A 15,345-nucleotide genomic window follows, 5' to 3' on the forward strand; every position below is an offset into this window, starting at 1 on the left:
CACCCAGTGGCCATTTTGAAAACCCAACAATCAGCTGTTTTTGATAGTCGTAAAGCGAAAATCGGTTCCCAAATCAGGGAACCAATTGTTGCTAAGCGAAATCCCCCCCATTTAGACCAACCTTTTTGCAATTGCAAAAAGATTGTCGTAAAGCGGATTCATCGTAATGCTGGGCAATCATTAAGCGAGGCACCACTGTATTGTCAGCAGAGAATTTTCAGAAATTAAACATCTACAACTTCTCTCCCAAAGGCTCCTGTGTAATTACTTTCATTAGCCCCAATGATTTTGGTAATTAGACTTCTCCCTCCACTTCCAACAGCTCCCTGACAAGGAATGTGAAAACATGGGAGCCTCAGGAGAGATACTAGAATGTTTGAGAAAAAATGCTGCTGCTGTTGTGATCTGCCTTACTTGATGTAACTTACAGAACAGGATTTCAGCCGTAGTAATGCTGAATGCAGTTTGTTGGATGAGTCCAATGGCTCTGGAAACTCCCCCCCCCAATAAGCACACGAACACCAGTTCCATTTTTAGATAAAATTGACCACCATTTTATTGGTTACAGCTGCTAATAGTCCTAGTGCTAGCATGGAGGACAGACATCAGCCACCCTGACTACTGCTGATAATAATCAAGGTGATAGGATCAGAGTTAACTATGTAGGCCTGTGCCAGTATGTGGCTCCTACCTGTCATGGGTGGGAGTATGCAACAGTCCCCATGTTAGGCATGTACAGTAATGGCCTCGCTGCCACCCCTCCCTCCTTGAAGTGGATACATCTGGGGAGGGCTCCCACCCCATGGGTTCCTTCCCAACCAGCTGAATCCATCTTCATGCTTCAGAAAAAAGCTCCCATCAAAGCTGTGACAAAGAGGGATGAATATTAAAAAATTGATCAAATCCAAAAGTAAGAAAAAGGTGGGTGGAAAAACTCTCAAGCCAAAATTGCCAGCCTCCCTCGCTGCATTGCTTGCGTACCTAACAGATGGACCAGACTGAAAACTTCAGTCTTTGAATCTTCTTGAACAGCAGGCTTGGTTGCCTGTGAGCTACTGCATGGGAAAAACAGCCTGTGCAACTACAGGGGAGGTTGGGATGATGATGGACAGGCCAAAATGGCAGCCACCATACTTCCCAATCTGTCAGAAGCTCAGGTGGTTGATTTCTAGTAGTTGTCAGTCTGATGGTTCATGTGCCCTCTTTATCGCAAAGGAGAATGTAAGTGTGACGGACAGCTCTCGGGTCACTCCTGTCAGTCAGGTCACAGCTCTGGTGTGGGGGCCTATGAAATGACAGGAGGGGCGGAACCAAGAGAATGAAAGGAGACAAAAAGACAGTTTACTGACAGTTTTTAGGCAGTTAGGGCCATTGATGTGTTAGAGAGAAGACAGTCATAGATATACAGAGGGATTGAAAGACTTTGTAATAGGATAAGATCTTGAGAAGTTGGTTTGGTTAAGAATTGAATGAATTATAGTGATAAAAATAAAAGAGACTGTTTGAATATGGTAACACTGTGATTAAAGTAAATCTAAACAAGCAAATCTCAAGTCAAAAGCACTATTAATGAGTAAAATAAGACCATCCTTGATTTACATATGTGATTGAACTATTATCTTATGAATAAATATTGTTACACTTTACAACAGAGTTATTATTCCTATTTGGTACATTGAGGAGATTCTCCTCTGGTGGCAGCATAAAAAAGGTGAAAATTGTAAGCTGCACCCAAAGGCAAATCGGGGAGTTAAGGAAAACAAACAGAGGAGCTGGAGGGTTGCTACAGTAAGCATGAGGAAATCAGTGATCCATGCATTGGATACATCACTTGTATACAGTTACAATGTGCTCTGTGTAGGGTACTGTTCAAGAGCATCTGAAAATTTCAAAATATAGCTAGGTTGCTACCAAATATAGGGAGCACATTACATTAATGTAGAAAGACTAGCTTTGGTTCTGAGTTATTTTCCACACTGAATTCAAGTTGTTGGTTTTAACCTTTAAATATTTATAATATACCAAATTGTGTGCATCATCATAATTTCTTACAAGTAGATAGTTCATTCTATTATGTTTTGTGGTACGGTAGGAGCAACATTTTTTTTTCTGGCAGTAAATAATTCTCTATTGGAAAGCAAAATGTGTATTACTATTGACGCTTTTATTTAAAAGCATATTAGAATTTTATGCCAAAGCTTTGGTTGACTGGAATGATGTGCACACATAAACTGTAACATATTCTTATATAAAAACAGTAAACATGTCATGTACATTCAGAAGTGAGAAGACAAACATTATCCATATTACAAATTTACATTACACAAAATGAAATATTTGTAATGAGGGCTTATGAATATACTATATATTTGGTATCTTAAACAGTACTCAAGAATTTCTCACACGTGAACCCATATGAAACATGCATACCAATGCTATGGCATGTTTAATAAGCAATTAAATATTCAAGGAGAAATGTTGGATGAGTGTAAGAGTTTTTGTGCTGAAGAACTAAAGCACAATTTATTCTTCAAGATTTTAATAGCAGTAATAAAATCTTTAATTTGCCTTAACAACTCTCACCTAACAGTAGAGTTTGAAAGTACAATGATAGGGACATTAGCTGTATAGATTTTTGTCCAACAATGAAAATTTGGTAATGCTGCAATATCTTTTAATCTCATGACAGGTAGTATCAGGCCCTATAGATATATAGTTATGAACATGGAATATGAACAGACCAGCTGTTTCTGCTCTTACAAGGCCCTGTTATCCACATATGAAATTGTTTTTAAGCAATATTCTGCAGGAATCTGTAAAGAAAGCAGTATTTTCAATAGACAGGACAACCATCATGAAGAATGTAAACAGAAAATTACCCATATATTAAAGCACAGAAAATAACAACCAGAATAGATCTGAATGTCAAACTTCTAATGTAAACATACAAAGAGCATGGAAATTCAAAGATAAACCAACCATCACTGACCCTAGTATGATAATATTCACACAGCAAAAATTTAATAGCATAACAATTATTCTCTTTGGAAACTGATTTAAATAGATGCTCCCAACCTAAGACTGAGTGGACAAGTGTCAGTTCAGGGCAAGATATTATCGTTTAAGTCATGTATATATGAATGGTGGACAAACAGCTTTTTAAACTGCTTTAGAGTTATTGGGACAGCTATAATGAGTTCCCCTACACCCCTACAGCTGCCTCAGAACAGTTGGGAGTAGATAATGTTTCAAGAACCACATCTGAACTAGAGCAGAGAGGAGCAAAGAATCCTCTTTGGCACAAGACCTAAATCCCACATTTAACTCCTATCTGGTGTAAGCAGGACAGCACAGGAGCAGGCTCAAGATCCAACTCCTGTCCCCCACTAGTGCTGAAGAATAAAAAGGTGGCACACATCTGAGTTCCTTAGACAAAAGTGTGGGTATATGGTGAGGCCTTGAGAACTACTGAGAAAATAAACACCTTTCTGTGCTCTTTTGTTCATCATTTTTTAAAAAAGTTTCTTGCTTGTACCTTTGACTACAGCAAGGCTTCTCAGATTATATGAAAGTTACAGCTGAACTAATAACTGTATATTACTGTTCAATGTGTTTGTTAGAAATGAGCCATTCTCTAATAAAGGCTTTCTGTGAACTAGGACTAAGTTTAACATGTTACAATGCACCCATAGCTATTACAGTTAAGTAGCACTTCAGCAGCTCAAAGTAATCAGGCCATTACTCTCTATTCTAGGGCAACATCTGCAGAGTGGTGTGTGTGTGTGTTATCTTCCAGGTTTCAGTGCTTTTCATCTATTGTTCAAATCTTAAATACACTTATACGAGAGATGAAAGAATCATCCATTGAACTCTGTTATCAGGGATTGACATTTAGGAAGGTATGTATTAACAAACAAACATATTTACATGGCTTGGTGATAATTTTTTTTCTTTCTTGCCCTGGAGTTTAATGAGTTTTACAGGCCCAAAACCAGTAATAATAATATTAATAAACAGTAGCACTTTTTTGCACCAGTTTGTTTCTTATCTTCCTTCTGCTGCTGCTATAACATAAACCAGTATTTTAGGCTGCTTTGGCTTTGTTTTGTGCGCAGATTGAAAAAGATTATGCAGCTTGTCCAGTAAAAATGACCAGTTCCTTATAACTATGATGTAAACTTAGGGTTTGCCTTTTTCCCCAGATTTTAGAAACAAGGGCATCAACTCAAATATTTACAATATATGCACTGCAGCAATAATTTTATATACAAGGAAACACATTCTTACAGACTGAAATGCACAGCCTTTGAAAGGTGACTCATTTTTTTTCTATGAAGAGATACAGTTTTTGCTTGAAGTGCTTCATTTCAGCAGAGAGAATGCAATCACCAAAGGCATTAGCTTTTTTCTTTCTTTTTGTGATTCAGCCAAACCTCTGAAAGTAAAGGACCACTGGAATCTATACAAAAACAAAATAAGAATGTTTCTTATGAGTATGAAAATGACAATGAGCATAATCCAGCCAAACATAAGAATTTGATTTCAAGGGAAGACCATTATACACATGAGTTGTCTCTCTCACTACAATCAATACCAGTACAGTTCTTTATGGCTGCCTTATGGCCTATACAGTGGTGCCTCGCATAACGAGCGCACCGTTCAACAACGAATTTGCATAGCAATCTAATTTTTTAGATCGCTAATGAGATTGCATTGCGATGTTCTGTATAGGCGGTTCCAAAATGGCCACCAGGTGCCCAAAATGGCCACCGCAAGTGTTTTCGCGCCCTACCCTTGCTTACCGAGGGCGCGAAAATGGCGACGCTATGGAGGAACATCGCTGAACGGTGAATTTTGGAGCCATAGGCTTTTTATGTTTATGTTTAGCGATGTTTTTGCATAGTGACAATTAATCCGGAATGGATTAACGTCGCTATGCGGGGCACCACTGTATTATGATCCTTTTCAAACAGAGATGAGTTACAAAGGGGGAAAAGATATTTAAAGGGGGGTTGACTGAATATTTTTAGACATTTCCAGCTATATTCTTAGCTGTTCTGAAAGTTCAGAGTGATTAATATTACGTCTCATTCATCTCTTCTGACTACCTGTAAAACGTAAGGATGTGCTTTGCATCACCAATCTATTTTTAAACAATTTGTTTCAATCTAAATACTACCCTACTGATGGCAATATACTTCCTTCAGTATAAAACTTACAATTCTAATGAACACAAAACTCACAAGAACTGTTCGTCAAGTTGAATCTTGATATATATTTGTTGAATAAATCAATGCCTTTAATTTAACTCAATGTAGTGTTAGTCTGGTTTTACAGAAGAATTTGTTAAACATCAAGATACTCAAATGGAATTTGGTTATGTGTTGAGAACACAATGCTGTGTTCTAAGTTTAAATACCATTCCATTTCCAAAAGGAGAAAGAAAATACAATACACCTTGTAAGACAATGGGTACAAAACCACTGCACAACTACATGCACACAACTTGATGCTGCACATCTGGCAGTTAGGATAGCACTATCCACCAAGCACTTCCACTGGCACATTAAGCAATTGGTTGTGCTGAGGATGAGTAACTAATTGCACAATTCTTTGTTGCCAGGTATCATGCTCAGCGCATTTCTGCCAAAGTCATTTTAAAATTAGATAAAGGTATGTAACTTTGTTACATCAGTGTGAACAGGATTTGTCCATTATCTAGGGATGAATCCTATGATTTGTGAGCTACTGAACTCCTAAAGAGTTATACTGCAGGAAGAAAGTTCATGTCACAACTACAGTGTTTATGTTCGGAGTAGACCATGCTCTTCCAAACTGTGCAAGGTGTTTTTCATCAAAGTGCTGAAGAGAAGATACTAAAGCAGACTTGTGAATTACCTGCTGTGACTCTCATATGCCTTGACTTGCACTTTGATACAAGAGTAGTTCAGGCTGATGTAATTTTGGCAATGACATTGTGACAAACCCAGACCTACTGGGATCTATCACACAGTTACTAAGCTGCCACCAACCATTCCCTATAATAAGTCACACAGACCAGGGATGGATTTTTAAACAACAAAAGAATAAGGTTTATTTTAAATACAAACAGGGTAAATAAAACAATCAGGTGAATAAAATAAAGTAACGTGGCTTATTCTTACACACACAAGCATACAGTTTGGTTCACCTAGAACCTTTAACTTAAAGCACAGACCCTGAACCCATCAGTTCTGGCTAACCAACAGACCCCTGAACCTTTCAGGCTGGTACTCTGACACACAGTAGTACCCTGTCAGACACCCAGACTCCCACAACAGCCTCTTCTTCCCCAGCTGCTGCTTCGTCCCAACCCAGTGTCTCACAGTCTGTCTCAGCATCTCCCTTCACCACACAGGCATCACATATTTATACAGTACAGCCCCTCCTCCTGATGTCCCGCCTTCCACTCCCCATAGGATGGAACTTTCCCTCCAAACCCATGACAGACAGGTAACATCAGTGCTGTTATGTAACACCTCCCCTCTTTATAAGTTGTTTTGTAGGGGGAAAGCTAAGGTGCTTTTCACCAAAAAACAACCTGTATAAAATACACAACAACATTTATACATACCATATTATACTTACTTACATATACTTACACTCCAAGTTAAACATAGCAAATAGGCATTTCAAACATTTACCATATGCATTACATCAATTTACCTTTATTAATACAAACCATATTCAAAACCAGGTACATTTAACTTTTTGTCATTATTATATACACATATAGTCCATGTTCTTTCGCCGTCTTCAATCTTCAGGTCTTCTTGATAAGGCGTCAGCAACACAGTTCACTGACCCTCTGACCACCTTCACTTCAAAGTCATAGTCCTGTAGGTTTAAAGCCCACCTCATAAGTTTGCTATTGTGGCTTTTCATTGTCTTTAACCATTGTAATGGTGAATGGTCAGTACACAGAATAAAATGTCTTCCCCAGATGTAAGGCTTGGCCTTCTGGATCGCGTAGACTATGGCCAAACACTCCTTCTCCACGGTTGCCAAATGTCTCTCACCTTTTTGAAGTTTCCTACTCAGGTAGGACACTGGATGCTGGTCACCATTCTCATCCTCTTGGCACAGAACTGCTCCTACCCCGCTGTTAGACGCGTCGGTGTAGATGATAAACTCCCGGTCGAAGTCTGGAGCACGCAGGACAGGATAGTTGATTAACGCCTCCTTCAACCTCTGGAACGCCGCCTCACAGTCGCCGGTCCACGGGATGCGGTCATCAGCCTTCTTCCTCGTCAGATCGGTCAGCGGAGCCGCAATCTCGCTAAACCTCGGGATGAACTTTCTGTAGTAGCCCACCAACCCAAGAAATGATTTGACCTTTTTCTTGGTGTTGGGTCTAGGCCAATCACGAACAGCTTCTATTTTGGCCTCCAGGGGTTTTATCATTCCTCCCCCTACCATGTGACCCAAGTATTTTATTTCTGGGCTACCCAGCTGACACTTGCTGGCCTTTACTGTTAGCCCTGCTGCACTTAACCTCTGCAGCACTAACTCCAGGTGTATCAGGTGATCTTCCCAGGTATTACTGAAGATCCCTATGTCGTCAATGTAGGCCACTGTAAAGTCACTGAGCCCTGCCAAGGTCTGGTCCATCAGCCTTTGGAATGTGGCTGGTGCATTTCTGAGACCAAAGCTCAGGACTCGAAACTCATAGAGACCAAAAGGGCTGCAAAAGGCAGTCTTTTCTTGATCCCTGGGATCAATTCTTAATTGCCAATATCCCTTTACCAGGTCCAATGATGAGATGAACCGACAACCCCCTATGGTTTCAATCAGGTTGTCTAGCCTGGGCATTGGGTAGGCATCAGGAGTGGTTACACGGTTTAATTTCCTGTAATCGACACAAAACCTAATGCTCCCATCAGGCTTGTCCACAAGGACTATCGGAGAGGACCAAGGACTAGAAGAGGGGACGATTATGTTCTCCCTCAGCATCTCGTCCAGCTCCTTCCGCACCTTGTCCCTATAGGGTCCCGTTACTCGGTATGGGGATACTGCCTGCGGGGGTGCATCCCCTGTGTGGATCCGATGCATCACTCCCTTCACTATCCCCGGCTTGTTGGAAAACACCTGTTGATATTTACTAAGCAGCATTTTTAGTTCTTGCTGCTGGTCTTGGGTGAGTGCAGGACTGATCTTTACCTCCTCTGGGTTGTATTTTACTTCCCCTCTACCCTCCCAGAAGGGTAATTCAGCTTCCTCACTCTCAGCTGCTTTTATCGCGAATAAAACCCTCTGTTCCCCTCTGTAGTAGGGTTTTAGGGCATTCACATGAACCACCCTCCTTGCTTGGTTCTCCTCCTGCTCTATTAGGTAGTTCAGGTCTGACATCTTGGAAATGACCCTATATGGTCCTGCCCATTTGAGCTGCAGTTTGTTCTCTCTGCAGGGCCTAAGCCAAAGCACTTCTTCCCCTGGGTCAAAGTGCCTCTCTCTAGCTTTGTGGTCATACCATGTTTTCTGTCTGACCTTCTGAGCTTGCAGGTTTTCTGCTGCCAGCTCTAGATTTCTCCTTAGGTCATTCATCAAGGTGTCTATATAAGTCACAACGTCTTGTGGGTCATCCTGGGTGATCTGCTCCCAATTTTGTTTGATCAAATCAAGGGGCCCTTTCACCCCTAAGCGTGCAACCAACATTTCAGAGTGACCCCTTTGTAAGATCATGGGGCGATACTTTTCAGGTACCACCAGCTGACTTCTGATCCCATCTCCCCCTTTTGAGATATTCCCCAGGGTCTCTCTATATAAAATCCCCTTTTTCTCCAGAAATCTCACTGGGGTTTCAGGTGTTAGCTGGGCGTCAGTCACCTGTTCAAAACACTTTTGGAGAGAGGCGTCTGCCTTCTGCTCCTGTCCAAATCTGCTGTCTGTGGTTAAGGTTTCCACCACAGCTTCTGAACTCCCCTCTGCTTCCGTCTCTGGCTCATCATTACCCCCCTGAACTGTTCCTGTGGTGGCTTGTGAGCGTGTAATCACTAGCACCCGTTTCACATGTTCAGCCAGGTCATTTCCCACGAGCACGGCTGCTGGCAGAGTCGATGAAATCGCTATCCGCCAATCTCCCCTCCAGCCTTGAAAGTTGACAGGTACCTCTGCTACTGGCAGAGAGATTATCTGCCCCTCAATCCCTGCCACCTTCATGCTCTCATTTGGGATTATAAACTCCCTAGGGATGATATCTGGATGGCATAGGGTTACTTGGGAACAAGTGTCCCGCAGCCCCCTATACTGACGGTCAAGTATTCCTACGTCCACCCCTGCTGTCTCAAACAACTGAGAATCTGTTTTTATCAGCAAGCAGCGCTTTACCTCCACAAGAGGACCATTTTCCTCAGCCTGTTCAGCAGAGGTAGCTGTCCCAGACTGAGTAGTCATGGCAACAGGCTCCCTCTGTGACACTGAGCCTTGCTCTTTCTGGACACAGAACACAGCTTTTGGCTTGGTCCCACTAGAATTCTGAGGCACCATCCCTTTTAGCTGCTTCAATTTCTCACACTCTGAGATCAGATGACCCTTTCCCTGACAGAAATAGCATTTTCTGGTGTATTTTGATTCCCTCTCCTCTTGTTTGGGTTTTCCCTCCAAATTCTGAGGGCTTGGTTTCATGCCTGAGGGCTTCCCTTCACCATGGGCCCCTCCCCCTTGCTGGCTTTTCCCTGGTCCCTGAGAGTACTTGCTGTAGGTTTCTTTGGGTTTACCTACAGATTTCCCCTCACCCAAGGGCTTTCTTATTTGGGAGATAAAATCCGCGATTTCTGCGGCTGCTGCCACAGATTTCGGTTTCCTTTCCCTCACCTGGAATTTCAATTCCCCCTGCAGGACTGAATAGAACTGTTCCAGGGCTATCAAGTCTTTAAGCTGCTCATAGGTCTCTATTCCCTCCTGCGATAGCCATTTCTCAAGCAGCCTCACCAATTGGGCCCCCACTTGGGTAAAAGTCTGTTCTGGTTTCTTGGTGAGGGACCTGAATCTTTGTCTCAGCTGCTCTGCATTTATCCCATGTCTGGCAAACACCAGTTTTTTAAACTCTGCAAAATCTTTCATCAATTCCTCAGGCATCTCGGCATAAACCTCAGCCAGGCTACCACTGATTAAAGACCGCATGATGGTCATCTTCTCAGTTTCCCTTACTGAGAAGTCCACAAACGCTCTTTCCACTAAGGAAAAGAACACCTCAGGACAATCTCCCTTGTGGTACACAGGGAATTTCTTCAGGTCAGCCTTAGACAATTGGCCTCCCTCAGAATCCCTATTATTATTATTGTTCTGGTTCATCAGTTCCAGTTTTCTTAATTCAAACGCCATTCTTTCTTTTTCCAGAGCAATTTTCTCTCTCTCTAATCTTTCTTCTTTTTCCAATTGCCTCATCCTCAGTTCATGCTGTTGGGCTATGAGCAATTTTCTGAGTTCTGGGTCCTGCTCTCCTGTGCTGTCACCTTGCACTGAGCCAAATTCATCCTCAGAACCTTGGTCAATCTGGGGGTCTTTCACTTCACTCATGTCTGCTACTTGGCTTCGAGTCAAGGGCATAATCCCCCCTCAGAACAGGCCGCTTTAAAAAGTCAAGCCTCAGAATAAAACGACCACTTTTTTTCCTTTTTGCCTCAGAACCAGCTCTCCCTAGAGATTGCTGCTGTTCTTCAGCACTAAATTGCAACAGTATCGAGTCAGAGCCTACCCCCCTCTGCTGGGCCTCTCAGCTGGCAAGCTAGCTCGCTGTTGCTATGCAGTTTTGCCTCAGCGTTTTCCCGCCAAAACTAGGCTGCCTCAGAGCACCTTAATCTAAGTCTCCCCCAGTTGGCACGTTCTTCTACTAGCGCACCTCCCCGTGAGGTACACCTAGAAGATTACCTACGCGCCTCAGACTGTCCCTGACTAGACCCCCCTTGCTCTGGGCACACTTGCCAAGGCTTTGCTGGACCGCTGGACAACTGGACCAGTCGTATCCCACACGCTGGACACCAATCAATGTGACAAACCCAGACCTACTGGGATCTATCACACAGTTACTAAGCTGCCACCAACCATTCCCTATAATAAGTCACACAGACCAGGGATGGATTTTTAAACAACAAAAGAATAAGGTTTATTTTAAATACAAACAGGGTAAATAAAACAATCAGGTGAATAAAATAAAGTAACGTGGCTTATTCTTACACACACAAGCATACAGTTTGGTTCACCTAGAACCTTTAACTTAAAGCACAGACCCTGAACCCATCAGTTCTGGCTAACCAACAGACCCCTGAACCTTTCAGGCTGGTACTCTGACACACAGTAGTACCCTGTCAGACACCCAGACTCCCACAACAGCCTCTTCTTCCCCAGCTGCTGCTTCGTCCCAACCCAGTGTCTCACAGTCTGTCTCAGCATCTCCCTTCACCACACAGGCATCACATATTTATACAGTACAGCCCCTCCTCCTGATGTCCCGCCTTCCACTCCCCATAGGATGGAACTTTCCCTCCAAACCCATGACAGACAGGTAACATCAGTGCTGTTATGTAACAGACATATCCTGTTATTCAGGATTCCTCTTGGCTTGTAGCTCTTGAAGACATGGGTAAAATGTCTGAAGTGATAAGGGCTACCAGATGTTTATCCAATCCCTGCCCTTCCTGGAGCATTAAATCTACTAAAGTACAAATGATGCTACAGCTAAGATAGATTATTAATTATTTTCTTTTTTAAAAAACATGGCAGCAACAGTATCTTTATGAAAAGCATTTGCCCTTGACTCAGGGGTTTTGACTAACAGTGTTATACCTGTCATTGTTGGCAAGTGTGACTGAGAAGGGTGGTTCTGTGACTCCAGACAATTTTAGATGTGGACCACTCACAAACAGAATTTTCAACAAAACATAGACAGCTTTGGTCAACTCGGGGACTAGATGGGGGCAGTTTGGACCTCCTAGTCCCCCTGGATCTCTCTCTAGATTTTTGTTGTAAATCTGTCCAGGTATGAAGATCTTCAGGAGAGACCCTCCTGAAAATACAATTATCTACAGTCCACTTGTCAAGCAATTGCCAATTGTAGAAAATACTCCCATTGTAGATGTAATCAGTTCCCACTCTTGTTGTTTTTAGGAAAAGTCTGAAGACACATTTCTACAAACTGCTTTTTAAAAATTATTTTATTGATTATTGTGATGATTTAACTAGCTTTGATTATTTTGATATTAATGGTTTTATTGTTTAGAACAGATGAAGAGCAGCTTAGTTTGTGACCTGCTTGTAACCCGTTGACTGCTTTGAGGACTATATTTTAGCAGAAAGGTGAAAAATGAAATAAAGGAAATGAAGAAATTAATGGCTATTGAAAATGAAGATAAGTTGCATTCCTTGTAGCTGCATGCCTACCACTTTCCATAAATATAGGCTTTTTTTTTTCAAAATAAAAATGTTTTGGTTGTTAAGAAAGCAAATTCCCAGTATAAACTGAAAAACAAAAATAATGCTGATTGATTACTGTGACACATTCCTTTTGTACATGGGTAGAAGGAGGTTCTTACAGTGGATTGTGCCTCTCATTCATCTTAATAGACAGGAATTAAAGACCAATCTTTTTTCTGGAGTGGCTGTTTCCCTCTGGTGGAGAGGACAACTCAGCATTTTACTCCTGTCTTCAAGCCTACTCTCAATAACAAACTGAGAGAACAAACACAGAATAAACAACAGAGGAACTAGGAAGGCTGAGACCAGAAGACACTTGTCTTCATTACTCCCTGAGACCCAAGCCACAGTTTGATTACAGCTGAGTCCAGCACCCTTTTCACCTGGGAGAAGAAGGACATATTTCTATCCCTGCAGTAAAGTAATGTGTCACAGTAAGTGTCCAATGTTGCTTCTTCCTACAGGGGGAGAAGGACATCCCCTTAAAAAGCAATTTACCAAGCTCAAAGTCCTAGGTGGGTTTCTGACACTGCCAGGTCAAAGACCCTAAAGAAAAACAGATGAATGAGATTCTACTGTGGAAGAACCTGTTGCAGGATTCCACACCCAAAAGATGCCTCTACTGAGACAAAAAAATCCAGTCCGTAATGCATAATGAAGGAAGACTGAAATTTTGGAACTTGGTTTTTCAAGAAATAAATGAAATATTAAAGTTAAATTTAAAAATATGCCCTAAAATAGTTTTTTTAGATCAATATTTGAGAGTGAGCCATGGAATTGGACAACTAAATAATACCAAATTTAGTAATAGTGGCTAAATTAATAAAAGCAAAGAACTGGAAAGTTAAGTGTGATCTCCAATTGAATGACAAAGAACACAGCTATCAATGATAATTTAATGTGCAATATTGAAGTAAGGAAAGGAATGGCAAATAAGAATATGTTTAGAGATATATGGGGAGAATTTATTGATTTTGTCTTAACAAAGGGATAGGGTTGTATGCCTTCACAAGAATCAATGTATTTTTGGAAGGGGAATGGGGCTCCGTAAAGGGAGGGAAAAGAGAGTATCTTCAATGGTCCCAGCAGGGCGGGGGAGGTATATTGGGTTCCATGTGTGATAACTAAGTTTCTTAGATCAGTTTTTTTTTGTGTGTGTGTATGTTATTTGTTTTGGTTAGTTTGTAATTTGTGCTTAATTTAATTTAAAAAAAGAAGAGGCTCCTAGCTAGCCCTGTGGCAGGAACAGGATACTAGGGCAGAGTTTGGCCAAACTAAACTTCAAAGCCTTCTAATTTAGGCTTTTCCTCCCATGTGGATCACATTGAGATAGTTGTCAGGTGGCTGCGAGGTAACGCCAAAGATGGAGAACTATGGTACTTTTGTTTCAGAAAATCCACATATCTCATCCCCTGTTGCAGTCAAAGATATCTAGGACCTATTACGAACTTCTGTGTAAAGGAAACAGAACTGCTCTGCATGCCTGCATATGAAAGAGCCATTTGCAATTCAGAATACTTTTGAAGGATGAGGAGGCTGGGTGCAGCCTCTCTTGTTTCTTCAACTACATCCTGTCCATCTTCAATGAGGACTTCAAGAAGACATGGTATCTGCAAACACCATCATTGTCAAGATGAGTGTATAATGCACAGAGAGAAGATAGACATATGCTATAGCTTGGAATATGTAGGCCACACTATTATTGGTCTATATAACAAATGTAAAAGGAGGTATATCAGGAACTTGTGCTTGATATACTTGAGTGTGCAACATATTCATGAATATTTATTTCTTTTTCTTCTCAACTTTGCAATGACAGTGTTATTTGTCAAAGGCTATCTCAGGGGACTTCACATGAAAATTTGCCTCTAAAACAATATAAACATACAATGATTTTAAAAACAGACTATTCATTAGTGCAGGTCATCCGTCATGTAGTAAGAATGTCCATGGGCATCTGTCTGTGTACAACAGCGGGTACGCAGCCTCTAGTTATGCACAAAATCCTTTCAGCTTTGGACAGTAACATCATATTAAGCAGAAAGCTACAGGGCTACTTGCTTCTTCCTTCATTTTTCAACTGCTGTGAAGTAGTTTAATAACTCAAGTCATCTCTCCTGGCAAATAACATTTAATACATTTCACTCTTCTATGTTAAGTTACTTTTCTTCCCACATGTGCTGCCACAGAAAAAGAGACCATGAAAATCTGAGCTGGTGATCAGCTGTCCGTTAACATGACTGGAAATGGAGAATTGTTAAGAAAGCAGTTTTCCCCCAGCTTGTCTAATTCAATAGTTATTAATAAAAAACTTCAGAGATATAAAATTGGGAAAGAGATCAATGATGTGAACTGTCAAGCTACACTAAATACTCTCAAATATTTCTAAGCTTAGAGAAAAAAAATATTAAGACACATTTCTTATCCAGAGCTATACTGACATCTGCTTACTTCAAGAACTCTTCTCCACAGATCGCCGACTCAAAAAGTCTTCAACTGGTGTTGGCTGAATTTTTGCAGGCGTGTATGTATTTAAAGAATCTTTTCTTGCTGACAAGGCATCCTGAAGTAATGGAGAACCTAGAAAAAATATATATTTTAAATCCAAAAGCTATCTTGTCATATGTCAACAAATGCCATATTAGCTTCTGAAAAATAGTGTCAACGCTTCTTGGGAGAAATCAGTACACAATGTAATATCTGAATGGTATATTAAATACAAAATGCCTCCATCAGATTTTTAGGGATCCCCTCACCCCATCAGTTCCTATGAAAATTAAATAATTGTTTATTCTTTATATAGTGATTTTTAGCAGCTCTGGGGATTGCTAGGACAGAGAAAGCCAGGGCAGTTAGCTTTGTGGAACCTTTGTGCCATCACTAAATAAAGCAGAC

At 41.1% G+C, this 15,345-nt stretch overlaps 1 protein-coding gene across 15 annotated transcripts in view; it reads right to left on the bottom strand.

Annotated features, from left to right (window-relative positions):
- Window positions 1-2,145: 2,145 nt before the first annotated feature.
- Window positions 2,146-15,345, bottom strand: part of PPIP5K2 (diphosphoinositol pentakisphosphate kinase 2) — a 91,337-nt gene continuing 78,137 nt past the window's right edge. For 11 of the 15 annotated variants that reach the window (XM_020794388.3, XM_020794398.3, XM_020794396.3 and 8 more), the window contains 2 exons: window positions 14,902-15,030; window positions 2,146-4,459 (listed from right to left, as the gene is read on the bottom strand). In XM_020794388.3, coding sequence (XP_020650047.1) covers window positions 14,903-15,030 — 128 coding nt within the window. In that variant the 3' untranslated portion in view covers window positions 2,146-4,459; window position 14,902. Of the gene's footprint in view, window positions 4,460-14,891; window positions 15,031-15,345 lie in introns of all 15 variants that reach the window. The other 4 variants (XM_078386266.1, XM_078386267.1, XM_078386264.1 and 1 more) reach the window with 2 other exon arrangements.

Source organism: Pogona vitticeps, chromosome 2 (assembly GCF_051106095.1).
Source record: "Pogona vitticeps strain Pit_001003342236 chromosome 2, PviZW2.1, whole genome shotgun sequence".
In the NCBI taxonomy this organism is placed as follows: Eukaryota; Metazoa; Chordata; class Lepidosauria; order Squamata; family Agamidae; genus Pogona; species Pogona vitticeps.